The sequence below is a fragment of the Artibeus jamaicensis genome, unplaced genomic scaffold, assembly GCF_021234435.1.
Source record: "Artibeus jamaicensis isolate MK-2021 breed Jamaican fruit bat unplaced genomic scaffold, CSHL_Jam_final scaffold_833, whole genome shotgun sequence".
Lineage (NCBI taxonomy): Eukaryota > Metazoa > Chordata > Mammalia > Chiroptera > Phyllostomidae > Artibeus > Artibeus jamaicensis.
In genome coordinates, this window is record NW_026522056.1 from 8,571,406 (window position 1) to 8,599,236 (window position 27,831).

The 27,831-nt window shown below is 50.6% G+C and overlaps 1 protein-coding gene across 1 annotated transcript; it reads right to left on the reverse strand.

Annotated features, from left to right (window-relative positions):
• Window positions 1–7,760: 7,760 nt before the first annotated feature.
• On the reverse strand, window positions 7,761–27,314 carry EIF4EBP1 (eukaryotic translation initiation factor 4E binding protein 1). Its single transcript, XM_037166937.2, has 3 exons — window positions 26,646–27,314; window positions 10,530–10,709; window positions 7,761–8,221 (listed from the first exon to the last, which is right to left on the reverse strand). Exons 1-3 carry the CDS (start codon window positions 26,788–26,790, stop codon window positions 8,190–8,192), a joined length of 357 nt encoding a protein of 118 aa, XP_037022832.2. The 5' UTR covers window positions 26,791–27,314; the 3' UTR covers window positions 7,761–8,189.
• Between the last annotated feature and the right edge of the window lie 517 nt (window positions 27,315–27,831).

Here is a 27,831-nt window from a genome sequence, read left to right on the forward strand (position 1 = left end):
AAACATCAGCCAAATCCAAACAGGGATATTCCAGAAAATACTTGACCAGTGTGGATGAAAAAGGGGCCACATATTAAACCTAACAGCTCAGGGGAGGCCTGCATGGTGGCCTTACAAACTCAAGATCTAAACTAGATTCTAGAGTAACCACACAGGATGGTCTGAAATGAGAACTTCCTAACTAAGCCCTGGCCAGGTGGCTCAGTTAGCTGGAATATGTTTCCAATGTGCCAGGGTTGCAGGTCTCATCACTGGTCAGGGCATGTGCAAGAGTCAACCAATGGATGCATGGGTGGGTGGAGTGGCAGGTTGATGTTTCTCTCTCTCTCACCAATAGTGACAAAGCATTCCAGATGATTAACCATGGTGCATGAGAAAACAAAAGGACAGAAAAACGGGAGAATTCGGTGTCCAGAAGTCCACATGAGAAGGCAGGAACTGGGATGGTGAGAGGTTGCGGTGAGAGAAGAGAACATTTGAGTTTCGAGGTTTTAGGAGAATTCCCTTCCTCTTTCTCACAGCCAACTTACCTGTGGGTATAAGGGGGCCAGGCTAAGAGTCAGGCCTAGTTTCTGAGATGGGAAAGCAAGGCATCCACCCAATGGGGCACCTTTCCAAGATAAGGTTAATGAAAATCACTAACGGAGCACTAGGTGGGGTGTTTAGGATGGACAAACAGGAGAAACAGTGTTAGAAACTCTTTCTGTCCCTAGCAGAGAACTCAGTGGCTTGCCAGAAAGCTGACTGGATACAGCTGCCTGCTGAAGACTGTTATTCGCCTCGCTGTGGTGCAAATACAGAGTCCATTCTCCCCTCATCTTCAAATATACTATTCAAACACTTACAGTTGTTATTTCTGAGTGGTGGGTTTATAAAGACTGCTTATTCTTTTTTCTATATTTTCCTAGTGTTCTACAGTGTTCGTCTGTTGCTCTAATCAGAAGTAAATGAAGTCTTTAAACAAGTGCTCTTTGTCTTCTTCCCCACTCTTCCCCACCATGTCTCACTTTCGTCCCTTCTCAGTTCATTTCTTGAATTTTTTGTAAGCGCTTACTTGCACCAAAGTGATGACATATGCTGGGGAGCACGATCTGAAATGCTCCCTGGTCCCTCCTCAGTTCTGCTGCCTCTCACCAGCCCACTATTCGGAGTTTCATCTCCTCACAAGGATTTACCACAACTGACTCTGTGTTGCAGGCTTTCCCACTCCCGTCCACCCTGGCCAGTCCTTCGGCCCCTCCACATCACCTTATCCCTCCTCGGAAGCTACTTACTGCCTTTCAGAGAGAACTCAGACTCAGGTCTGTGTTCAAGGTTCATCTGCCCAGCAAATGACCTCCCTGTCCTGTTGGAACCCCCCATTCTCAATACACTCCACCCCGTCCTCAGCTCCCTAGGTCTGGTCGTCCCTGCTTTCCCCCATCTGGATTGTGCCTGGCTCCTTGTATCCATGTCCATTACAGCAAGGCCTACATCAAAGTTACTTCCTCCAGAACCTTTGTTTTTATGTGAGCATAGTCCTCAGTAATAGAGTAAGTAGAACATTTTATGGTGGATTCAGATGGCCATAATCCCATTTGGCTCACCTGTATGAAGACAGATACAGGGAATCATTTTATTTATAACAAATCCAGTTGCTTATTCAGAATATACTTCTTCGAAAGGTTCAAAAGCATTCGGCTTCCTGATCGACACTCAGTGCATTTTTGCCTCCTTTGCTTGCTGTATTCTTTCTGGCTTGAACGGCAAATGTTAAAAAAGCAATGTTAAAATCTAACTCATAGAAAAATCTAAAATACTATAGAAGTATATTGTGGAAGAACAGGCAGTCTCTGTAATCACCTCCCTTCCTTCAGAGATAACCACTTGTAAAAGCCCCGTGAGCATAAACCTTAATGGCGGTTACTCATTCAGATATTTATGTTTCCATAATGTTGGCTCAAAAGCTGGGCCCTCTGCTACCTGCCCTCCCCTGGGTCCAAACACCCATTTGGTCACATACACTTAGTGTAGCACCATGTGAGCGCAACGCACGGCAGGCCAGCTGTCTGCCAGGCCAGGATTGGCTGCTCTCCCCTGGGCTGATGAGATCCTGTTTGTGATGGCCCGTGCTCAACCCTGGAGGAACGTGAAGGAAGCTGCCACGTCTGACGTAAGGAAGAACTGGAGTGTCTGGGAGGGTGGGCAGAGGCAGTGGCTGAAGTTTCTGGCTGGAGGTGCTAAACAGACCATCCTGTCAACAGAGGGCCTCAAGAGCATGTGGCATTTCCAGCTGCGTCTTGACTACAGCAAAGAATAGTAGAAGTACTAACTTGTTCCTCCGTGGTTTGAGGTCTCCCAAAACTAGGGCTGAATAGGTGGAGGCGGTGGACCAAGGGTGCTCATGTGTTACCAGGTGCTGGCACTGAAAAAATCTCTTTGGCCTCTGGGCAGTGCCAAAGAGCTGGTCTGGTTTAGATGCCATCCACAGAGGGAAGAAGCGATGAAGTCATGCCACTTTCCCCCCTAATCAGACCAGTGCCACTGACAAGCTCTGGCAGCAAATTGAGTAAGAGCATGGCAAAGTTCATCAGGCTTACAGAGTATCTGGGCATCCAGGCCTCTGATTTGGATGTCAGGGTTTCCTCGTATGCTGTAAATGTCCCTTGGAGTTAAGAGACTCAGCTCGGGAGCTAGGAAACACAGCTGTGGCTGGGCTTCTTGGTGGTTTTTTTTTAAAGATTTTATTTATTTATTTTTAGAGGGGAAGGGAAAGAGAGAAGGAGAGAAACATCAATGTATGGTTGTCTTTCCTGCATCCCCTGCTGGGAACTGGCCTGCAGGGAACCGGCCTGCAACCCAGGCACGTGCCCTGACTAGGAATCGAACCGCGATTGTCTAGTTCGCAGGCCCGCACTCAATTTACTGAGCTACACCAGCCAGGGCTTTGGTGGTTCTTGAAGGTCACAGAAGCTGAAACTATCCAGAAGCTGGGGGATTACCTGAGTGACTACATTTATGGTTACAATACTGATGCAAATCTGAAATTATTTGATCGAGGCTAAGGGAGGAGTTTTTAACAGTTCAAAGTCCTGACTGTCCTTTTGGAAAGCAATCTTACTTCTCCCATGATAGGGTGGAATCACTAGAAAAGGTTTCAATGCAACCTAATGGCAGAAGCTCGCGTTGGGAAGAACCCTATAAATAGGTACACTTTGACGCTAGGTGGAGTTCCTTGGTGGGTAGAGCCACTTGGTTACTGCTGTGAGTGCGAGTTGAGGGTCAGAGGGCAGTACGCATGGCTGTTTGGCTGGAGGGAAGGGGCAAGGTTCTGACCAGCTTGTTCCACAAGGGGCAGCGCGGGCGTGTTGTCCTCTACCCTGGTTCCGCCAGCAATACATCTCTGGTCACCCTATCTGGAAAACTCCTTCAGTCTTCTTCTCAGAGAATGAGGGTCCACCTGCGTAATCTTGAGATAATGTGGAGAAGTCTAGAATGCACGTGGCGCCCTTCACTTTCCTTCTACACCTAGAGGAATGGAATGGAACAACTGTTTCCGAGGGGTATGCTTCCTTTCTTGTTCTAACCAACGCTTCCAGCAGGAGGCAGCACTGTGTTGAGTATTGTCACTGGAAGCTAAATAACTCCCTTTCCTCTTGAGTATTTAAGAGTAAGGAACAAAAGGAGGGCCAAAATCTGCTTTCCTGTGCTATGGCCTCTGAACAGTTGCAGGAAGGAGAGATTCCCCTCCACTTGTGGCAATGGGGCTTCCTGTCCGACTCTCCCTGCAGGGTACTTTCAGGTCACACTCATTCAAGAAAACCTAGTATTCAGGGGTTGCACTTTTCCCCAGTGAACCTGCACTTCCTTTCCTTCTCATGCTTATTTAATCTACTGCAGATGAGGAGGCTTTGCTCGAGTTATTTCCAGAAACCGAGGTGTCTGCTGCTTGTCACTGGGGTGCTGGCTCTTCCATGCAGGATTAATTGTCCCCACAGCCAGGAGCACATGTCCCCTGCTCAGCAGGGGCAGGGAGGGCTGGCCTTGCTAAATTCTGAACCTTGTTTTGAGGTGGCCAGGTTTCTGATTTCACCAATGAAAGCTGCATGTACAAAACAAGACTCACACAGGGCTTTAATCCTTAAAGGTATGTTACATCAGCTTCTGGAAGGCTTAGCTTTGCCCATGGCTCTTTCTAGTGCTTAAAACAGTGCCTGCACCTAGGCACACAGTAGGTACTTAATAAATAGACCTTCTGAAATGAGAAAATGCTATTCATCTTTTTTCACTCCTTTGTCCCCCTACCCCAAGTCTGAGCAACGCACCGAACATCTGAATGACTCTAGTTCCTTTCACCCGATTTACCTGAACGCCAGTCTGTTACTGACTTGTTCTATTACCTCCAACCAACATCCTAGTTGCCTACAGCTCAGAATCTATACAGCCCAGACCTCAGTTCCCACCAATGGGGTATAAAGAGCACGGATTTTGGTGCTGGACAGATAAAAGCTGGAATCCTAATTCTGACATGTGCTAGCCATGGGCATGTATAAAGTGGGAATACAAACACCTGCTTTTAAGCTATGTAGACCATAAATAGGAGTGCAGTAAAGCTCTAGAATACAGAAGACATCCATTCCATCAGTGTTTGTTTGTTTGAACAATCTAATCCTGTGCTACTTACATTTACCTTGTGCTGCCCAACACACCTCAGCCCCACATAGATCCCTACACGGGCTATATTCATTACAGACACCACACCTTTGTTCAGGTAGTTTCCCCTCTGCACTGCACTCTTCAGCTGCTCCTGTCCTGCTGACCAGTCATACTCTCCTTATATGCGCTTAATCTTGCCTCCTGGGATTAGTTTTTTCTCAGGTGTTTGTCTTGAAATTCTCTTGTATTGCCTCAAGATCCAGCGCCATGCTGGGCATGGATAAGAGGCTTAGCAGTGACTTGTTGAGTCAGAATATCAGATTTAGCTGAAAAAGACCACTTGCTGGGTCTCTTAGTGAACCGAGCTCTTCCTGAAATACTGGTTTTCAGACCTTGGGATTTCTTGGTTGGCCATGTGTTCTTGGGCTTTCCTTGAGTTGTTTCAGCAGTGATGGATGTCACACTAAAGGGTGCCAGTATGAAGATGGCCTCCATCCATACCTCACCTGGCTACCTGAGAGCTGGAGAGATGCCCACAGCTGTGCCAACAGCAGCGTGGAGGTTGGGAAATCACTGGACCTTCAGGCCCTTACATGCCACTCCTGCTCACGGGGAACAGTTCCCAAAGTGTGTTAGTGGCCTTGCCACTGTTCACTCTGTGCAGCTCCTAAATCGGCACTTCTTTCTGACCTGTCTTCTGATGCACCCAGACCAGAAGTCTCCATGACACTTCTCTCCTTCAGCCCCACCAAGTACAGTCAGGACCCCCTGTCCCCATTTCCACTGACCTGGTTCAGCCTCCTCATTCATGTGTGGAAAACCCAACAGCTTCAACCTGCTCCCAGCTAACCCACTCTCCCGCTTTCTGTACCTCCGGCCATTCATGATCCAGGAAGGCACTCCCCAAATTAAAATCCTTCCGGTCCTGTCAAGTCCCTCTTCCTCTGGGAAGAATTCTGATTCCCTTAACTCATGGCATCGATGCAGCCTCCAGCCTTGGACAATAACGTATTGTTTTATGACATTTCCAGGTGTCCTTTTTTAAAAAAGGATTTTATTTATCTTTAGAGGGAAAGGGAAGGAGAGAGGGAGAGAAATATCAATGTATGGTTGCCTCTTGCGTGTCTCCTGCTGGGAACTGGACTGCAACCCAGACATGTGCCCTGACTGGGAATTGAACCCTGATCCTCTAGGTTCACAGGCCTGCACTCAATCCACTAAGCTACACCAGCCAGGGCTCCAGGTGTCCTTCTGCTATTCAAAGAGCCTCTCACCTCCAGATCAGGTTGTAAGCATTTTGGGAACATACATCACAGCTCAAAACACTCCTTTGCATTTCCTGGTTCACAGCATGTGGGCCAGTCCCACAGTTGTGTTTTGCAGTTGGGAAAACAAGAGTTTTGGTGATGCCAGGGCATGAGGAGGCCAAGCTGTGATGGTTTCCTACAGTTTGTCTTCCACTGGGACTCTGTACACTGGGATGTTAAATTGGGTCACAGGAGACTTATCTCCCCAAGATTTTACCTTCCTTGAGGACCGGGGCTGTATCATAGATCTTTGCTATTCCACAGCATCCGGCCAGAATGATGCGCAAGAAATACCTAGGTTTTCTGGAGGAAACTTTCGTTCAGTGGGAAAGGTACACAACTTGTGAGCAATTTTGCCAGAGAAGCTGATTTCCCCCCATCTCTTGGACCCTGAAATACAAAACCTAGAAGAGGAATGGATCTGACCGCATAGACTTGTGAGCAAGACCTCAGGCTGGATGTCAGGGGAGGAGTAAGATGCTTTCAGTGGAAAGCTAAGGGACTGGGAAGGGTGATCCCATCTCTAGTTAGAGCTTTAGTTGTCTTTGCCCTGGCAGTGGCCCCTCCATAGTCTGTCTCTTTATACAGAAAGGGTACGCTGTGTGTCTACTCAGTATGCCATCGTGGCCGGGTCCTTACCCACACCACCGTCATCAGCACACGGATTCCAGCTGCCTTCACAGGGGAGGTGACTCCAACTGAGCTATAGAAAAGGCCACTAAGGCCCGCTGCTCCCTACAGCAGACTGACAAGAGCTATGAGCCCAGAGCTTTTGAAGTTCAGGTCAGCCACTGCCTCTTGGTCAAAGGCCATCCACCCCGAGCACATCCTGTGATGAGAGCCATACCTTCTCTCTCAGCAAAGACCCAGTCCAAACCCAGTCCGGTCTCTCATTACTGGAGTGCGATTTTGACTTCTGAGCCGGTCTTCTAGGCTGGAAGACGAGGGTAACACTTGCCCTACTTGCGTCACAGGATCAGCATGAGAACCAGATAAGATAATGTATAGGAAAGTGCTTACAGAGCCAGACAATCGCTCAGAAAGGCTCCTCCACGTCTGCTTGGCATCCGGGGCGGTTTGAGAGGCGGCCTTTTTTGCCCGTTTATAAAAGCCATCTCCAACCACATAAACTGCCTGCTCTGGCCAAAACAAGCAACTTGATGTCCTGTCTTGTACATCCTGATCTGCAGAACCGGCTGACCCTGGCAACGACACTGGGCTCCTGCCTCTCCCCAGCCCACTCATTCCCAGGACCCTTTGTATAGACTTCTGTGGCATCACCTCCCTTTGTATAGACTTCTTGCCGGTGACCAGTCCTCTGTAATCTCTTTTGTGTGATTTTTCTTACGGGTAAATCATGTGTTTCAATGAAATGGTCAAAGAGGAGAGCTTGTCTCACATTTGTGTCCCTCATGACACAAATGGGATCAGCTGACAAACACCAGAGGCACGTGGATCAAAGAGCCTCTATGCTGGCCAGGGCTCAGGCTCTTCCCTTTGACTCTTGTGGAGCATGGAGCCCAGAGTGAAGGTGACAGGTTCGCTGCCAGGCTCGAGGAAGCGAAGCCCAGAAAAGAGGTGGCACCCGCCACTGAAAAACAAGAAGTGGAGAGCGCCCCGTCCACACCCACTCGGTCCCACCCCGTCTCTGCTTTCTGGTGTGCGACTGTAACTTCTGAGCTGTAAAACGAGGATAACACGTGCCCTACTTAGGTCGCAGGATTGGCAGGAGAATCGAATGAGATGCTATACAGGAAAGAGTGTTACATGCACTGTGCGCATGGTAGTTGGGGTTAGTTACCCACACGGAGCTGGAAAGACCTCAGACAGGGCCAACTCTTGGCCCTGGGGCCAAGGTGGCTTTTATTTCCTCTCTTGGGGAAGCAGGGGGGAGGAAAGTTTCCCAGGCACAATAAGGTAAGGAAGGGGTGGGCATGTCTTCAGAGGAAGAGCCATGATCATCCAGAATGGCTCTTCCAAGTCCGCTTCCTGGCCTCAGGCTGCAGGGTGTGTGCTCAAGAGTCACTGTCCTTGGGGTGCCAGCTCCTGCATGAATGGAGGCACACAGAGGTGTCTGCTGGTCACCAAGTGGAAGGGGGAGCAGGTGCCCTGACCGAGGGAGCAGAGGACCGGGGTGGTCGACCCCACACCCAGTGCCTGCCCGGGATGATAACTGGCTGGTGTGACTCTTCTCTCGAGAAGGGCCAGAGGGGCCCAGAGGCATTGCTCAATCTGATGACTGGTCCCTTAAATGTCCATCTCAAACTGTGACTCTTCACCTGGGGAGAGAAAGGACAGAAGGTCAGGTGAGCATCGGGCCATTGGTAGGACTGACATTTAGAGGCCAGGGAGAGGGGTAGCTTTGCAGTCTGGTGTTCCTGCTGCAGGAAGAGCCGAGGCCAGGCCCATGTTGCCAAGGAGAGCGAGGGGCAGGGAGAGAACTGCACTAGGCGTTCTCGGAAACCTGGCCCGGAGGCGCCCTGTCCAGCTGGGCCCTCCTCCCCCATCCCAAAGAAAGAGCGGAGACCTCGTCTCCCACAGGACAGGTGACAGTCCTGAATTCCGCATAATTTTTCCTACGTTGAATAAGAAAGAATGGTTACTTGTGAACTGACATAATTTCATAGAAAAATATTCCTTAAGCCCTGACCTGCGTGGCTCAGTGTGTTGGGCATCACCCCACAAATCAAAGAAAGGATGCAGGTTCGATTCCCAATCGGGGCATATGCCTGGGTTGTGGGTTAGATTCCCGCTCAGGGTGTGTCCAAGAGGCCACTGACTGATGTTTCTTTTACATCGATGTTTCTCTCCCTTCCTTTCTCCCTTCCCGCTCTCTAACAATAAATAGTTACATCTTTTTTTAAAAAAGGAGAGAAAAGAAAAATAGTCCTTAAGCATACAGCTTTTTTGAGCACGTGTCTCAGCTTTTGGTTAAGAAAATGGTACCACACCAGCTTTTGGTTAAGAAAATGGTACCACACCTACGAGGAATACATCTGATTGCTCATGGAATAGCCTGGAATAGTAGTCATTTGGGTAAGTCAGTCACTCACTGCCCTCGCCCCCCTTCCCACTAAAAATTCCAAGTCATTTGTGCTGTAGCAGGTCGTTTTTCTTTTTAATGCCACTGCCTCATTCAGCATCTGCCAGGCAAGGCCCGAGGTTGTACATAGTAAGATGTCTGCTTTGGCCACACAGAACAACAACTGGGCTCTTCTTCCTGTTTCGTTTACACAAACACCTGGGTCCAAGACCAGGAGCCTTGGCTTCTTACATCCAGTTCAGCAAAATGAAAAACGATGTCACTTCCTCCCCACCACACCCCATCCCGACTATGCGAAACTCCCAGCATTGCTGTGGATGAGCCGCTGCCTGGGGCACCACTGGGCCAGCCCTGCATTTGCTATGGGCCAGGGCAGCTCGAGACACTGGGAGGGAAGAAGGTATTCGAGCAGGGGCGGGGCAGCCTTCAGGTAGTGGTGACCTAGCAACTTCAGGAGTTGCACCGTCACCCTCAACTTCCAGGCTCTGAAGCAAAGAGTGGGGATGGGAGGCACCGTGCCACCTTGTACATCTGTCCCTCCTTCTCTCCCTCCTTTAACACGCAGCAGGGAACCCCACCGCCTGGTGCCATCCTCACTGCTGTGTGTCACCTCCCTGCCGTCTACTGCTCTCCAAGTCTGCATGGCAAGGCAACCGCTTCCTGTCTTGGGCTGTGGGGTTCCCAAGGTAATTATAAAGTGTGTCGTGCAGGCCCTGGGTAGATAGATTCTGCTGCTGTCAGCAAAGCCAGCCCGACCCAAGGCCCCAGCTGCTTCCTGCCTGGTCTGGTCCTCTGCCTTCCTGGTGAAGGGTCAGCGGGTTCCAGGCTGGCGGTTCGCTGCACATGCTTACACCGCCTCCTCCTGCAGGGGGCGAGCTCAGATGCTCTGACAAGCCAGGCACAGGGCCACAAACACTACACCCACACCCACCTCTGCCTGCGGTGCGGTGCCGCTCTGGTTACTGGCGGGGACCAGAAGGCTTTAGAGACCCCATGGCAAACCTGCAGAGACCACTGGCTGCATTGTTTCAACCTGTTTTCATCAACAATCCGTTAGTGGACCAACACCCTGACAGAAGGCATCCTGGGTGCCTTTCTGAGCCAGTTAGACATGTCATTTCCTACAGGACGAGGACACCATGTGTTTGAAAAGTCATCTCCTGCACATGAACGTCGTGGGTGTGTTTCAAGTGTTGCAGATACCAGGCACTGCCTCAGGGGCAAGTCTGTAAAGGGGCACACGCAGGAAATCGCTGTGCGGAGCCCCTCCCATCCCAGTCTGGCTGCCCTGCTGACTAGATCACCCAGAGAGGCCGAATCATCTTTCCTGGGGTTCTTGGGCCCCGTTCTTGGGGAACGTTGGTATTGATGGAAGCTCTCCCCACCGTCCCCCCAACCCCTACCCCGAGCTTCTGGAGCCTGAGCTGCTGCACAGGTGCAGGCGGCAGTCACCACCGTTTCCTCCCTGGAGCTCCCCCCACTGGGCAGAACTCTCAGCCGCACGCAGCTCCGTCCTGAGCGCTTGGCCGAGCCCAGCCACTCACCGCCTGCCGGCTTTTCTGCGGGGCTGTTCTGCAGGTGGTTCTGGCGGGCTTCCGTGGGGGGCTCATCGCTTGCAGGGCTGGTGACCCCCGGAATGGTGGGCAGGTCCCGTGGGGGTGTTTTGGTCACAGGTGAATTCCGACACTCCATCAGGAACTTCCGGTCATAGATGATCCTGGTACCTGGAAAGGAACAGGGACGTCGGTAAAGCCATCTTGAACTCCCTGCGGGCCCATTTCCCCCCTTCTCTGAGGCATGGCTGCGGCAGAGGCAGCAGGTTTTCCTGTAAATGCTGGACCTATAAAAGGAGTGAAACTTCTTCAGGCGCCTAGCTACAGCCTAGGACTCTGCTGCCACCAAACCGCCCTGACGACCTGTTATGAGGGCCACTCCGATGGAAGAAGAGGCCACCAAAGGCCCACGGGCCACCCTACTGTGTCCTTTCTCCCTCAGGGCTTTGCACACCCTGTGCTCGCTCCTTCAAGCCCACCGACCACTTACCTAATAGGTGCTCGATGCTATTACTTGTGCCAATCCCACCCCACAGTGGAAAAGCTATGTTTTTACTCACTTTCCAGTTCCATCCTTGTAGGACCCTTGTGGCGTATCCAGAATCTTAAACTTCCACTTTACAAATGAAGGGATAGAAAATGAAATGATTCTCCGGCTAGCAAAAACGAGAACTTTCCCGCCTGGGCTTGTGGAGAGGAGTGACGCAGAGGCCCCGCCAAGCGCATCTCCCTGCGCAGACCAGCTCTGCCCAGACCCCCGTTCACCCATCAATCGCAGTGTCACCGCGCGTCAGGGTTTGTCCACGGTCCGCGACCCACGGTCCACGACCCACTCATAGTTCTTTTTGTCTTCCTTTCACAGGTAGCACCCTGGGGTGAGGATTGTGTCTTATGGAATTATTCACTATCCTCAAACCATGCTGAGACCCATCCTGTGGTACTTCAAAGCAGAGTGTTTTCTAAGGCATGAGACCTGCTGATTCGCCCGACACCAGGGAACAGTGAGAGGATGTTTAATCCGGATCCCCTCTGAAGCGGGATTCCTCACTAACCTTTGCTGATTGTTTCCTTTCTTTTTTTTTTTAAATTTATTTATCTTTAGAGGGGAAGCGAAGGAGAGAGGGAGAGAAATATCAATGTATGGTTGCCTTTCATGCGTCCCCTGCTGGGAACTGGCCTGCAACCCAGGCATGTGCCCTGACTGGGAATCGAACCTCGATTGTCTGGTTCGCAGGCCCCCCCCCCCCGCCGTGTAGCCAGGGCTTTGATTGCTTCCTTTTCAACGAAGGGCAGGCTCAGGTTCAAAGCCTTCAGCAGGCAGGGGAATCTAGCAAGAATTTAAAACTGTCTTGTTGTCATTGTATTTCTTTTTATAGTTGCCTTCTATTTATGGCAAGGGAATCTGGTTTTCCATATATGGGCATGGTATCAAGTTTCCTTTTAATACATAATAGGATATCATTTAACACAGGGTGGGGCAAAAGTAGGTTTACAGTTATTTGTATGGAAAATAATACAACAATAAATAAATAATAACACAAGAATAAACTCTGTACTCAAACGCTAAGCCCACTTTTGCCCCACCCTGTGTAATACTAAGTTATATAGTACATAAGGCATGTAATAAAGTATAATAAAAATGAGATTGAAAGGTAAGGTGATATAAGAATATATTGAACACATGTGCAAGCAGAAGGCAAGGCACAATGAAAACCGCAGCGGGAAGATGAATGCCCAGAGTTTAGAAGCCAAGACTTCAGGGCTTCAGGAATGCCCCTAGTTGTCAATAGCCCTGAACTATCCCTTCCCACATGGGACAGCTGTGAGGAGTGACATTCCAACAGCTGGCCTCTCTGATAACCCCTGGAGAGGAACCGGCTGCATCTCTGACCTCGGAGCAGGAGTTCCCGCGGTTGGGCTCCAGGTGCTCGGGAGGATCCCGGATGCAGAAGGCCCTGGAGCGGGAGCTCCGCCTGCGCGCACGGCTGTCCCAGGCTGACTCGGGCTCCGTCTAGGCCGTCACCTCGTTCTTGCTCTCCTTGTCTGGGAGGCAATAATACCGAAGCGGGCAGCCCTGCTTCTCATCACCTGGTGGCTAAAGTTCACAGTTCCCATTTCTTGGAGGGCGGTGGGGGAGGGGCGGTAAGTAACAACACAGAGCCGGGGGTGGGGGGGGGGGGCTGCCCTTCAAGCTCTGCTACCAGGCAGCTGTGCGACCAACCCTCTGTGCCTGCCCCTCCCCCGTTTGGGCCTCAGTTTCCTCAACTGTAACACCAAGGGCTTGTGTGCCAATGAACCAAGCAGGTTATAAATGGAAAATGGTCCCCTCTCTTTGTGGGGCGATGTCCTGGCTTCAGAGATTGGACCACTTTTCTGTTTCTTAATCCTCCACCTTACCCCCTCATCTCCTTGCTTCCCCCCAACTCTGCCTTTTCGGTTGGTTCGTTCACTACAGAGTAGGGAACTGGCCTATCAGAATGGAACCTAAGAGCTGGGGATTCCGTAGTCAAAAAAAGAACTTTGAGGCCAGCAGTTTCTGGGAAGTTCCTTTAAAGGTCACCAGCCCTCGGTGACTTTTAAAAACTATTTATTTTTAATTTTTATTTTTTTGAGAGAAAGAGAGAGAAAGGGGGTGAAAGCGAGAGAAACATCAATTTGCTGTTCCACTTATTTATGCATCATTGGTTGATTCTTGCATGTGCCCTGACTGGGAATCGAACCCACAACGTTGGCGTACCAAGTTGACACTCTAACCAATTGAGCAACCCAAACAGGGCACCCAGTATCTTTAAAAAAAACAAAACAAAACTGTGATGAAATATAAATAACAACATTTGCCATCTTAACCACATGTAAGTGTACGGTGCAGCAGTGTTAAGTGCATTCACACTGTTGCACAAACAAACTCCAGAACTCTCTTCTTCCTGCAAAACTGAAACTCTGCAACCATGAACCAACCCCTCACTTCCCCTCCCCGGCACCCCCGGCACCGCCATCCCACTTTCCGCTTCCAGGACTCGGACTCCTCTAGGTCCCCCACGTAGGTGGAACGGCACAGCATTTTTCTCTCTGGGACTGGCTGATTTCACCGAGCGTGATGGCCGCAGGGTTCCCCCGTGTGGTGGCGGCCTGGGGCAGAGTGCCCTTCCTTTTTACATATCCTACAGTCGTACGCCATTGCGTGGAGATACCGCAGTCTGTTTATCCACAGACACTTGGGCTGCTCCCCCTCTGGGCAGTTGTGAACGATGCCACTATGAACACAGCTGTGCAAGTGTTTCTTCGAGGCCTTGCTTTTGATTCTTAGTGGTATATGTCCAGAAGGGCCCCTGGTAATTTTTAAATCCTTAATTATACTTAAAAGAGGAAAAGAAACAGGCTCGGCATTCCTTTTGCCTTATAGCTAGAGCACTTAATTAAAGATCAAAATCCTCATTTGTGCTAATGAAGTCCATTCGCTTAGTGTTGGCAGAGGCAGTGCTGCCAGGAGGGTGTTTCAGCTGCAGAGGGTGGACAGCGGTGTCCAGAAAATCAGCTGACAAGGCACCGGGCCTAGGAGGACAGGAGAGGGCGGGGCGCACAAAGCCGCTCTGACCCGGCTGCGGCAGGCGAGGAACGGAAGCTACAGACCCATGTGGTAAAAATGCTCGCCACAAAGGTCTTTGGCTGGGGTTTAAGCCTTTTTTCTTCCGTCCCTTCATGGGATTCACCACTGCCCAGCTTCAGTTTAACAGTGATCTTCTGGAAATTCCCTAAACTTCCCACAGATGAAGAAAACTTAACAAGACACACACAGTTCCATACGGTCAAAGACAGGAACCTGTGGCTGAAATCATTGCTGTGGTCTCCTGGTGTTGGGGACTTGGCCTGCGTTTGGGGACAGGAAATGACACCGGAGGGGGATGCCAAGGTCCCCGCAAAAAGCTGGGCAGCAGCAACTGGTCTTATGGAAGTTATAATAGGTCAGCTGTGGTCTTATGGAAGTTATAATAGAAGCAAGTGGGGCTGGCCCAGAGAACCCCAAGTTCAGGAATGAGAGGCATTGTGGGAAATGAGAAGGGGGCTGAGAGTCTCTATGTTCCTCACCCCAGGAGGGATGGGAAGGTGAGCTGAAGTTGACCTCCTGAATGGTGACCCTCAACTCCCCTGCCCTGCCATGCTTCGGGATAATGAGTAAAAATAGAGACCTATAGAAACTGGTTTGGGGAGGGGGTTCCCCAGTGAAAAAACCCAGCTGGCCACCAGATCAAACCTACCAGTCTCCAGAACACACAGGGGCTGCCGGTACCTCACTCTTAAATATGAACTGCCAAATGCTTCCACACATTCCTGAGAATAAATTAACAGGAGGAAATATATAATAAAGGAAGCAGAATATTTAAAGAACAGAAAGACAAAAAGAGGAATAAGCAAAAAGATAAACTAGAGACTCAATATTGGATAACAGGAAGTCAAGAAAGAGAGAGAAGAGCCCTGGGTGGGTGGCTCAATTAGTTGGAGCATCATCTGTACAACAAAACATTGCAGGTTCGATCCCTGGTCAGGACACATACCTAGACTGCAGGTTCGATCCCTGGTTGGGGTGAGTATGGGAGGCAACTGATGTTTCTCTCTCTCTCAAATCAATAAACACATCCTCAGGTGAGGATTAGAAAAAAGAGAGAAAGAAGAAGTTGGTAAAAGAAATTCACTTAAATAGAAAAAAGAAAGAGAACTGTCCTGAAGTAAAGGATGAGTCTTGAAATGCCCTTTGAGTATCCAGTGCAAGGAATTAAAAAACACCGATTTAATATTCATGGTGATATTTCACAATACCAAGGATAAAGGGAAAATTGTAAAATCCCCTGGAAAGGGGGGAAAAAACAACAGGGGCACTCAAGGATTGGGAATAACAATGCTACAAAATTTCCTAACGGCAACGCTGGAAGGCTGAAGACTGTGTCAGTCGAGTTTCATACTCAGCCAGAAGCTAGTCAAGTAAAAGTAGAATAGAGATCTTTTCAGGGAGCTACAGGAGGATGTATTCTACCAAAAGGAGAGAAAGACAACAGGCATCTGGGAATCCCGTGTAGTCAGTTGCGTGGCAGGTTCAGAGCAGCCAGACCGTGTTAGTTCAGGAAAGAGGCAGAGAAAACGGACCCGTGATGTTCGAAGGCTGACTGTGTGCGCAAAACCATACTAAGAGGCGCTGGAGGGTGTGGGAAGACTTAGCGAATGAAACCTAAGCACATGTTTAGATGAAGCAATTTTTTTAAAGCTGTTTAAAAATGTAAACACTATTATTGTAAACTATTTGGCTCATCTGTTCACAGCAATGAAAGTAATGAATACATATTTTTTTAAATTTGCAATGTAATTATTTTGGGAGAATGGGAGGAGAAGACAAGAATGTACACATGCTAATAAATTAGAATCTGTCAAAAATAAGTCAATAGATAAAAATCAATAAAAAGTTAGAAATATGGAGGTAAATCCCCCCGAGAAGGGCTAAAAATGTTATTAGTTGCTTCTGAAGAGTGAGATTAAGACAGGGGTGGGAGAGACAAGAGGCTGCTATATTATTAGAAGCCTTTTAGTAGTTACGAGTATTAACTTTTTGCACATATAAACTCTTTACATGTAGTACCTTTAAAATACTTTTATTATGAAAAATCAAGTATGTACAAAAGTAGACAGAATAATATAATTGTACACACACAAAAAAGACACTTTTTTTAAAACTAAGGAACAGGTTAAATAAATTATGGATTAGGCCTACAGCATGATGCTTTGAAGCTACTAATTGAAATAAGAAAAGTGTGCATTGCTCACAATATATTGTATGAGAAAGAGTCACAGAACTGTATGTTGTGTATGTTTGGGGATTAAAGCAAAAAAATAATAACCCAACCAAACATCTTTTACACTGAGCATTTTTTTAAATGCAAAATTCTAATTAGGTTATATGGGCAATAAGCAACAAATAAAGATATAGGGAAATTCTAAGGATACAGAATTTTCTTTTCTAGTAAGTCAAGTTAAAACTGCTTTGGCTAGAACTAGGTAGAGTCCACCACCCCACCCCCGAAGCCCAGGGCGCCCCCTGCTGGCTGGAGAAGCAGCCTGGTGAGCTCACCCCTTAGCACCTCTTGGGCTGGTGTGTACTAACTAGCCTCTGTCCACACTAGACCTGACTCCCACAAACTGTGTTCAAGGATGGGCACTACTGCCACCCAGGGACAAGTGCTAACCGTCGCCTACACAACAGCACTCTTTGTTCAATCCTATGCCCCAAAAGCAGGTGTGCGGGTGTCACGTAATTACTCAGGAAGTGCTGTGCACCAGCACCATGCTAGGGGCCAGGGACACAAGCAACAGCTAGAGCTTCCTGACCTCAGACACCCATAATTTGCGTAGTGAGTGGAGAGGAACCTGTAAACAACTGAATACAGTCAACTGTGTGACGTCCCACAACAGAGGCGTATGTGGGGACCACAGCAGGACGGGGAGTTACCTACCCTGTGCGCGCCAGTGGGGACAGAGATACCAGGGCCCCCATCAGCTTTCTCTTCCAGCTTCCGGGAAGCCTGATCCTAAACCACGAACCAGAGAAACATCCAGACCACTCCGAAAGGTGAGGGGCTGTGGGGGAGGTGGATTGGGGATGACCTGGGGGGAACCCAGAGCCTTATCCCCCAGCAGGGCAGAAGTGGAACTGGGGTGGATTCCCCCTCGGTTCAAACCGCCTACGTAGCTGTTGGGTGCAGGCAGGGAGGGGGGGGCGAAGGTAGAGGTCAAGGTTTGGTCTTGAACTACCGGTAGAGAAGAACTGACGCTATTTTCTAACTGAAAGCCTATTTACTTATTTATTTACTTACAGCCTCACCCGAGGATATGTTTACTGATTTTAGAGAGAGAGGAAGGAAGAGAGAGAGGAGCATCTATGGGACAAATGTTAACTGGTTACTTCCCATACCGGGGATCAAACCTGCAGCCTCTCAGTGTGTGGGATGACACTCCAACCAACTGAGCCACCCGACCAGGGCTGAAAGCCTTTTTAAATGAACCACTGGACAAGCACACGTGGGGGAAATGAAAGCTCACTGGTCTGCAAGAGTTCCCTGCCCTGTGGAGAGGCAGGTAGGGACCACACCTCAGGAAGACTACTTGCTGCTCTTCCCATAGCCAGTGGTTAGAAACCCAGTCTAATCGCCCCAGGCAAATTATTACTCGGTCTCCTGGCACCTTGGTTTCTTCTTCTGCCTCACGGGGATGACGATTTCAATGCTAACTCTGAGGGGTGGTTATGTGGATTAGAACAGCGGCTGGCACAAAGTATGCCCTCTACAAACAAATGCTAGCTATTACCATGACCAGTATGGCTTCAGGCGACATATTTTACCCTTCATTGGGTCCTATCCACGCCAGGGACCAATCTATGGTCAAAGCTGGGACAAAACAGGAGAGAGAAAAACAGCCCCGGGAGGAGACCTGGCGGGAGGGGCATGTTTCCCAAGGCACGCTCTGTGGTGAGGACGGGTTACTTGGTTTACTTGAAGGTATAAAGTGACTTAGACGTTCCCCCAGGGTCTGGTTTTCTCACCTGTAAACAAGGGTGGTAGATTAGGCTCGTGGAACTATTTTTAAAGCATCAACGCTGTACCAGGCTTTGTAGGTAATCTCCAGGGTCTGTTCCAGCCCTGATACGCTCACATTTATTTTTAGGATCTCCTTGTTGGCAGGAGCTTAAAGTGGTGCAGACAGCACGGGCCGGAGGCAGAAGCCCTGGGCTCAGACCTGGGCTTGCCACGCACCAGCCCCTCGACTCCGAGCCTCGCTCCCCAGCACGAAGAGGCAGTACTAACAAAGTCCACACCTCACAGGAGCATCGTGGAGGATAAGATAACGCATGTCTTGACTCTTTTTTTTTTAGAATAAACCATGACATCCACACAATTGATATTACAAGAAAATCACTCAGGAAAGCATACATAAGCAGGAGACGGAAGAACGTTTACTTATGTTCTCTGAAGCCAGGACAGTGCCGAAAAGGTGCTCAAAAACATGTACCGCATAAATGAATGCTAAGGTTTTCAGGTAAGGTGACTAGCAATCTCCATCTGTGATCACTGCCTGCCTGGGGGCCAGACTCTGCACTCACAGCCTGGCATGCTGGGTCTCGCTGACCCCAGAACCTGCCGGGTGAGGGAGATACATTACCCTCAACTCACAGACAGGAAACCGAGGCTCAGAAAGGCGCTCCCCACAGCCACCCAGACGGACATCCAGTGGCAGACCTACCACTGGCGGACAAACAGGCAGACCTGTTTAGGATTGTCTTATCTCCAATCCTAAACACCAACCTCTGTTTAAAATTAGCCAGGCAGATGGGCTATTGAGCCTCAGCCAGCCCTGACAACTGGAAGAATTACAGGGGTCTTCAGACTTTTACTTCCTCTGAGCGTTTGGCTGGAACAGGATGTTCTCTGAGAAGGAGGCCTGCCTAAACTTCTCCATCTCCACACAGTGCCCACACTCAGGTTCCAAATGCTGCTGGACTTGACTCCTGTAAGTTGAGCCTAGCTCATCCTTCGCTTCCCCCCGGGCCTCCCCTGGCAGCATTCTTCGCCTGAGCGGGATGTGAGGCCCAGCAAGAGTACAAGAATGGAATTCCTAGAACTGCTGTTCCCATTCCAGGGAAAGGGAGAGCATTTCACAACAGGGTCAGGGGGAGGTTTGAATGCCTGTGCTCACCAGATGGAAGCTGGCAGCCTGGGGTCAAAATAATCCGGACAATTTTAAATTCAGCTCTCACCAGCTCTGTGTCAACCTGGACGCAAGTGCACGGACGGACCGACCCCTGGTCCGGCACGGATCTCCCCACCACCACTACCACCGGGCAGCAACCGCAAGTGTCTGGGCAGCGTTTCTGGCTGAGCTGTTTGGCAAGCAGGCCTGACTTGTCGGGGAAAGTCTTGGTGAGAGAAGCAGAGATTTTTCTTCACCTCTGCCCCCACCAGCTCTGCAAACACAGCCAAGATCCCAACATGTCTCATGCCAGGAATCTTACCAAGCTCGAATACCAACCAGAGGCGATCAGCAAATGGCCAAGGGCCCTTCTAGCTAGTCCCTCTTTTCAAAGGAATTCCCTTGAAGGGAATAAGGCCAGTGCATTGAAAATGAACAGGAGGAACAAGGTTTTTACAGAGCCTTGCAAAACAAAAAAGCTAAAATAATTATTCTAAGGGCTGGCCAAGCTCCTTCCTCTTCTCTCATTCCCCCAAACACTTCAAAATGTACCTGTGCAGAGCAGGGTGGGGGGTCCCCTGTAATTCACTACCAACAGGGAGTGCCCTTCCGACATGCCTCCTGTTACACAGAAATACACGCTGCCCTTGGAAAGGGGAGGGGCACTGTGTTTGTGTAAACTGTGTCCCCCTAAATTCACACGTTGAAGTCCCAACCCCCAGTACACCTCAATGTATTCAATATTTGGAGGAAAGGTCTTTAAAGTGGCCGTTAAGTTAAAATGAAGTCACTGGGGCCCTGGCTGGGTGGCCGAGTTGGTTGATGCATCATCCTGTACACCAGAAGGCTGTGGGTTCAATTCCAGGTCAGGGCACCTACCTAGGTTGTGGGTTCAATCCCTGGTCAGGGTGTGTATAGGAGGCAACTGATCAATGTTCCTTTCTTACATCGATGTTCCTTTCTCTCTTTCTCTCTCCTCCCTTTCCTCTGTCTCTGAAATTAATGAACATATCCTTGGGTGAGGCTTAAAATTTTTTTTTTTAAATGAAGCCATTGGGGTGGGACCTTAATCCAATATGCCGGTGTCCTTGTAAAACAGAAAGACACCACAGAGGAACAAACCACGGCCATGGGAGGGGCAGGAAGAGATGGCTGTCTGTAATCCAAGTACAGGGGCCTCAGGAGAAACCAACCTTGCCAGCACTTTGATCTTGGACTTCCAGCCACCAAAACTGTGAGAAAATAAATTTCTACGGTTTAAACCACCCAGGCTGTGGCATTTTGCTATGGTGGCCCTGGCAAAGTGAACGAGGCCCACTTTACCCTTTTATTCCGAAGGGCTGATGGCAGAAATCTGTTTTCACACACGTACCCTCTTTAAGGCAAGAGACCTAATTTTTACCCTCCACACTACATGCATCACCAGGAAACCAAAGAGAGTTGTCCACCTGTCCTGCACCTCCTGGTATTCTGCCTCCTACCCACTTTTGGACTGCTGGGTTCAAAAACTCAACTCCAACCTACTGTCAGTACTCCAGAAAAATCAAGGATATTCAAACGGCTAGGCAGAGCAAGGGTGGGCTCCGCTGAAGCGTTCCCAGAGCCCGCCCACTTGAAGGGGAAGAGAAGGTAGGCCGGGTGGCGGTGTCTAAGGAGAGGCATGACAGAAAGTGACATGTGTTTATTGCCCAGGGGTCTGGCTTCGTGGCCATCTGTGTGGTTTGCTTGGTGGAGCTGGACAAAAGCCCTTGGAAATGCGGCATGGGATCTACGACTCAGTGTTTCCCAGAAGGTGTCCTCTGCCCTTGAAGCCGGAGTAGATGCACAGGATGGTGATTGCAGTGTGCTTGCACACCCGGCCTTGGCTCTGCCGGCCGGTTAGGTTCCCTTGAAGGACCGTTTTTGGAGCCTTGGCCCTAGTGGAAAATGGTCTGAAACTGTGGCCCCCACAGCTCCTCCCATCCCTGTTCACACAAGTGGCTTCCTTCTTTCAAAGGCTGCTGTCACCCCAACCCTACCCTTCCAATCTGGGCTAGCCCTGTGTCATGCTTTGACCAACAGAACACAACGTTTAAGTGATGTTATGTGACTTCTGAGCCTGGGCCTTAAGAAGCCTTGCAAACTGCCAACGAAATAAGCTCAGGTTAAGACTCGAAGAGAGTGAGGCCAAGAGGACAGAGGGAGCTCCCAGCCTCCCTAGTGTCCCCAGCAATGCCCAGATTTGTGCGTGGGGCCATCCTGGACCCTCTCTAGCCAAGGGCAATCCAGCTGCCAAGTGTAAGCGAGCACAGGCAAGACCACCAAGGGCTGCCCAGATAGCCCCAGGAATGGACAAACAACAGGCTGTTGGTGCTGCTGAAGTTCCTAGTTTCGCGATGGCATGTTAGACGGCAACAACTAACTGGCACCGCCCTTCTCATCAACACAAGCACCTCTGGGCAGCTGGTGAGCCCTGGCACTCAGGGCCTGAACTCTGAGCCCTCCCAGTGAACTTTCCTGGGCACAGATATTGGGTTCCAAGGTCCCTTTTGTTACCCATGTCTTTGCCATCCAGATATCATGGGCAGATGTCATCTACTCCTGCCTGGTTGGTGATACTGGGTACACACATGTATGTCAGGAGCATCAGTCCCTGCGTCTGAGACCCTGGCCCCCATACTGACTTGTTCAGCAGAAAAGAGTCACTTCCTTCTGCTCAGTCATAATACAGAAAAGTAGTATCAGTGATACTGTTGTCTGCAATACTGGACTGAGTGGGAAAGTCCAGAGAAAGTAAGTTTCTGCCCGGGACATCCCAAGATAAACAATGAGGCCCTGAAAATGTTATCATGAAGACAGCTCAGACCAGGGCCTGGTGGGAAAGAAAGCAGGTTACCCTGAAAACGCTTTCATTCCGGGATTCTTCTCCACCTTTCCCATTCTAGGCACCAGACCTGGCCCTCAGCCGTGGAGATACAAAGATGAGTAAGACTGCTCTGAAAGGACTCTGAGCCAAGCGAGTGAGCACACACACCAAACAGACACACATGAGCCATTCGTTATGAATGATAACACAGGAAGAGCACGGGCATGGATTGGGTAAGACCAGAAAGTAACAGGTTTTCCATTTGTTCAAACACGCCAGAATCTGCGCATACAAATGAGCAATTTTCATTAAGAACTTTCACCTTGGGACGCCATCCTGTTTTCAACACTGCTGCCCCTTCCCGACTTCTCTTCTGGAAAGACATCAAATAAAGGCTCATACAAGAAAATGCCTCACTACCAACAGATAAAGATGGGACCACCCTGCCTGCCTTTTCAACAAATTTGGTAGTAAAGACCTGTTTACTCTTTCAAGAAAAAAATAATCAAACTCCTCTTTCAATTAATAAAGGCCCACTGCCTTTGAGAACATTGAAAAACATATGTAAACCTTTGAATGCAATTAAAATCTAACTCCTCTGTGTGCATCGTTAGAATGTGAGGCCCACCAGGGTGATTTCTCTGAGTGGGCAATTCTCATTTGAGTATCATACAAGTTCTACTGGTTCCACTGGTTCTAGGGTTGGGAGCTGTCTGTCTAATTGCTTTGTGCTATGGATACAACTTTGAAGCTTTTAGTTCATTTTCCTCAACCAGAAATCCAAGCCCTTGAGGTCAAACCGCCTTCCAATTCTGGATGTGGTGAATGCCCTAAAAGCAGGTGGGCTCATGGGCAACTGAGGGAGTTTGGGGTGCCCTACACCACGGTCCCCATCAAAGTCTCTAATGAGGGACATAGTGTGGAATGTTTGGGCAGGGAGTCAACCTTTTGGCATCTCTGGGCCACACTGGAAGAAGAGCTATCTAGTGCCATCCATTAAATATATTGCGACAGAAAATCACCAAAAAAAATCTCATGTTTTAAGTAGATTTATGATTTTGTGTTGGGCCGCATACATAGCCAACCTGGGCTGCATGGGGCCCACAGGCCCCAGGTTGGACACCCCTGTGTAATGCTTTCAAAGGAAGCTTAGGTCAATGTGAAAAGAGGTCCCTATTTCCCTCCTTGCTTCAATGTCCGAGTCCTTTCTACCTGTCCTTAATGATGAGACATCTTTGTGGCTGAGGTCTTGGGGAGCTGGCTGTGCTCTAGCTTCAGCGCCCAGTAACCGCGCCCCCGCCCTTCCGCCACTGGCACTGTCTGTTCCACAGACAAACACTTGGGAGCTGCTCCAAGATAAGCTTCCTGGGCACAACCTGTGTGTGTCTAACCAAACAAGGTGTCATTAACACCTGTAGCTCTACCTGCTTACCTCTGATTAACCTTATCCGGGTACGGGTTTAAGTATGACTCCAACCCGAAGAACTCCTGTAGGCTCTGGGGCCAAACATGCAACAGGGAACCTGGAACACGGAGGCTGGTGGGGGTGGGATGGAGCCAAGGAAGGCTTCTGACCCGCACAAACATCCTGCTGGTTTATGGAGCCACTGGAGATTTTCAAGGCTCCACAGGGGCACATATTCATCAACGACACTCCGTTCAGCAAATTCCTTTTGAGGTCCCCAGACATTTAACTTCACATCCGTGGCTAAGCCCATGTGTGCGTGCATGTGTCCGGTGGCGGCGGCAGTGGTGCAGGCAAATGACCCCGGCAAGTAAGCTGGAGTCATCCGGGCGGAGACGGCTCAAATCGATTGCTCTCCTTTTCCTCCAGGGGCGAGCGCTGCAGTGCCATGTCCAGTAAGGGTGACCGCTGGACACCTACTTCCTCAGCTCTTGACAGCTCTAGCGAACGAGTGTGGGCACCCATGCAGCCTCTCTCCCCAGACCCCCATTTAAAGATGGCCGCCAAACCCAACCTCAAGAGAACATGGCCTGGATAGAAGCATCTCTTTTCCGCTGGACCCCAAGGTCTAAAAAAGTGAGGGAAGTCACGTTCTACTAACTCAAAGTACACCAGTGCCCCCTTATCCATGGGGGACACATTCCAAGGCGCTAGTGGAGAATGAAACCACAGAACTGAACCCTGTGTGACTAACAGGTGGATAGCATACTCGGCCTGCATATGCTGGACCAAGGGATGATTCGCTGCCCAGGTGGGACAGAGAAGGATGCCATATGATTTCATCATGGTCAGAATAATGTGCAATTTAAAATGTATGAATTATTCATTTCTAGAACTTTTCACTAAATCTTTTCGGACCACAGATAACTGAAATGGAGGAAAGTGAAACCATGGGTAAGCAAGGAACTACCACGTTCAAGTGTGGTATTTAAACCAATCACTGGGAGCTAGCTGGAAATGCAGAGTCTCAGGCCCTACCCCAGAGCCTGCAGAATCAGAATCTGCATTTAAAGGAGGTCCCCAGGTAATTCACAGGCACACTGAAGACTGAGAGACAGCACTTCAGACGGGAGCAGATGGGCACCAGAAAGACCTTTCCTCATTAGTTCAAGCTTTTTTGCCCTGGGAAAGGGGTGGGGTGAGGTGTGTTTTGGAGGAAGATTTCACACCTTGGCTCACTGAGGCAGAGGCAAGCCAGGGTTCCCTGGTTATAGACTGAGAGCTGTGCCTGCTGCACTGGACACCCCAGTCAAGAAAGGCCTGGCTTCAGGCTCCTGGCACTGCCAGCTTTCTCCCAGTTGGGCTCAGAAACTAAGTCACACTCGGATGCAGAAGCTCCTTCCCCTCTCTCCCACCTAAAGACCCTCAAAGAGAAGAGGATCTGACAGAAAACACCCACTTCCTAGTCCAGAGTGAGAAGTGGAGAGTTCGCTACATAAACAGTGCTGCTGGGTGTTGCTTCCAATCTGATCTGTCCCCATGCAGCAACAAAATATACAAAAAAAGGGGCTTCTGGAACCTTCGGAACTGCCCCAGTGCCCACCCTGAGGAGCAAACAGATTCACTCCCTTGCTCGAAGCACCCCACACCCCCAACTGTTGGGAAAGATCCTGAAAGACACATCAGGACACAGAAAAGCAGAGCAGCATGGACTACACAAAGGTCAGCCAGGATAGAGAACTGAAGACAAACGTGGCAAGAAGACTCCCCAGCAACTTCTCTTTGGGGCGTTTTAACAGGAGAGACAACAGTTTCCCCCTCTATGCTTGGTTGCTGCTTCTTGCCCCACTTGGGAAAACGATGTGACATTGGAAAACAAAGGACACGCATTTTAAGCTTTGGGGCCTTAGAGCCATGTTCTGTAGCATAAGGCAGCCCGGCTGGACGATGATCCCCTAACGAGTCCAACGTTGTGTGTTTTGGATCAAACAGCCCAAGACCTCGGATCTGGCTGTGCTCGCCGGTGGTGGGACAGCTGCCTGAGAAAATAAGCACGTGGCCCCGGACGCTGGCAAGAGATGAGGCTGCACCGAGCCCGCCCCGCCCGCGTCTGCCCGCACCCCTGTCTCTCAGTGCAGCGCCAGGATCTGTGGCCGCTTTTCGAGTAGTTTGGGCAGGAGCAGTAGAGGAGGGTGTTGGGGAGGGAAGAAGGGCAAAAAGGGGTGAGGGCAGTGCGAGGATGGGAGGGACTTGGTGAGCCACGCAGAGGATTTCCTTATGCAAACAGGCGCGCAGGTTTCATCAGCGCCTGTGCGCGGGGGATCGGGGCTGGGAGGCAATGCCTGGCTCCGGAGGGCAGCCCAAGGCTGGCCCCAGCCCGTGCCAGCTCAGCTTCCTCTTCCTCATCCACTCTTAGGGAGGTCACACGGGGCACCCCCTCCCTCCCGGACAGGGGAGCGTGTTTTTCTGCTCGGCCCTGCGCGAAGCCCCAGGTTCCTCCGAGGAGTTCCCACACCGCGAATAGGCAATCTGCCACCGGTGCAGGCGACGTGCTGACGGAGCGGGCGAGCACCCTCAGCCCAAAGCCTCCGTCAGAGGGTGGTATCTCCGCCCGATGCAAAACTGGGGGTATCTCCGGAAGGAGAAAAAGGCTCCGCAAGAGTCATTTACCCCAACATAGGACGCCCGTCCCATCCCAACAAACTCCCAGGCGAGTCCTCTCCTTGATCGGTGGGCGCCTTGACCCCACTGTATTCCGCCTCACGAGTGCCCCCAACACCCACAAGGGACAGCACGCCTCAGCCAGTGGCAGTCCTGGAAGCGTGCCTTTCTGTTTGCGTGGGGGACACTCAGCTGTCGCTCCCATAAAGAGGAAACTAATGGGAGAGTTTGCAAACCCAGCTCTGGAGGACTCACGCAGAACGCAGGCAACGGGACACGGCCACTCGCTCGTTCCCTGTGGCCACCTCCGTGACCCTCGCTGCCTCCCTGATGCCCCTTACCCGTTCTTCCCAGTCACCGTGACCCTGGGTCTGGTCGCCCCGTCCAGTGGACGGATCCCAATCCCGCCTGCTCTGCCCAGTCCGTCCTCTCCACCGCCCGCACCCGGACCCCGAGAGCCCGCGCCTACCTCCCGGGGTGGTGCTGAAGAGCGTGCCGCCGGGGGTGGTGCTGTAGTCCCCGGGGGGCAACTGCACACCGTCGCCGAGGACCACCCGATGAGCAGCGGGGATGGCCCGGCTTGGGGTCTGGCTGCAGCTGCTGCCCCCGGACATGGTCTCCCGCGCACTGTGCCAGTAGCCGGAGCGTGGCCCTCTTGCAGCTCCAGCCTCGCCCCGCCTAGCTCGGGCCGGCCCCGCCCAAGGCAGTCCCTTCCGTTTGGTTCTCTCAAGCCCCCTGGGATTTGTAGTTCAGGCCATTCCGCAGCCCCTCCAGCCGCCCAGCTGCTCCCTGCACTTGGGTTCCTCTGGATCCCCCGATGGGAGGCCCTCTACCGACCGTCGCTCGCCCGCTGGTGCTGCGCCGACCCCTTTTTTCCTGCCACTTTCGCTCCTGGGTCCCTCCCAACTTCGCTGGCAGGGGTGGGTGGGCGTGGGGGTGTCGGGAGGCTTGCCTGGGTTAGTACATCCCCGGGTCAGGGGTGTGTCTCCCCCCTCTGCCGGGATCCCAGCCGACCGGGGCCACTCTGGGAGGCCTGCATGACGACATCGGGCAGCTCAGCCCTTCCTGTTCTGTGCCTTAGTTCCTCACATAGAAAGTGGGGGTTCACTGGGCATTCACCCGTCCTTGGTTTACTGAGCATTCACGACGTGGCAGGCTTTGAAGAAATGGCTGAGAATGCTCCCTCCCTGGCTTTGGAGAGGGTGTGGGAGAAGCCCGCGCGAACGAACCAGCCAGCTGAGCGATAAGGCTAAACGTAGAGCGAGGTGGAGCCGGAAGGGATAGGACAATCGGTGGAGGTTGGGGGAGGGGTGGGGGTTGATCAAAGAAGCTTCTTTGTAGCTCTTTGAGTTGGGTCCAAGGCCCCGCAGGCTGCTTGACATTTCGTAGGCAGTCCTTGAATGGATGGAGGCATGAATGTTCGAGATCCCTAAGTGGAGAGAGAAAACTGCAAGGAGGAGGGGAAAGCCTGTTGGGTGAGAGAACAGTTAATGTCATTGTGGCCACAACTTGCAAGGAGAGAACGGTTTAAAAAGATAACTGGGCCTAGATTGTGAAGGATCTTTTAAATATGCTGAGGTGTTCAGCCTTTGTCCCTCGAGGGCAGGAGATTCCAGAGGTCTTCTAAAGCTGGGGGATGACGTGATTTAATGTTG

Coding starts and splice junctions, on each gene's coding strand:
- EIF4EBP1 (XM_037166937.2), bottom strand. CDS start 26,790: ATGTCCGGGGGCAGCAGCTGCAGCCAGACCCCAAGCCGGGCCATCCCC. Junction 10,710..26,645: donor CTTCAGCACCACCCCGGGAG/GTAGGCGCGGGC, acceptor GTTCCTTTCCAG/GTACCAGGATCATCTATGAC. Junction 8,222..10,529: donor CGCAGAAAAGCCGGCAGGCG/GTGAGTGGCTGG, acceptor TTCTCTCCCCAG/GTGAAGAGTCACAGTTTGAG.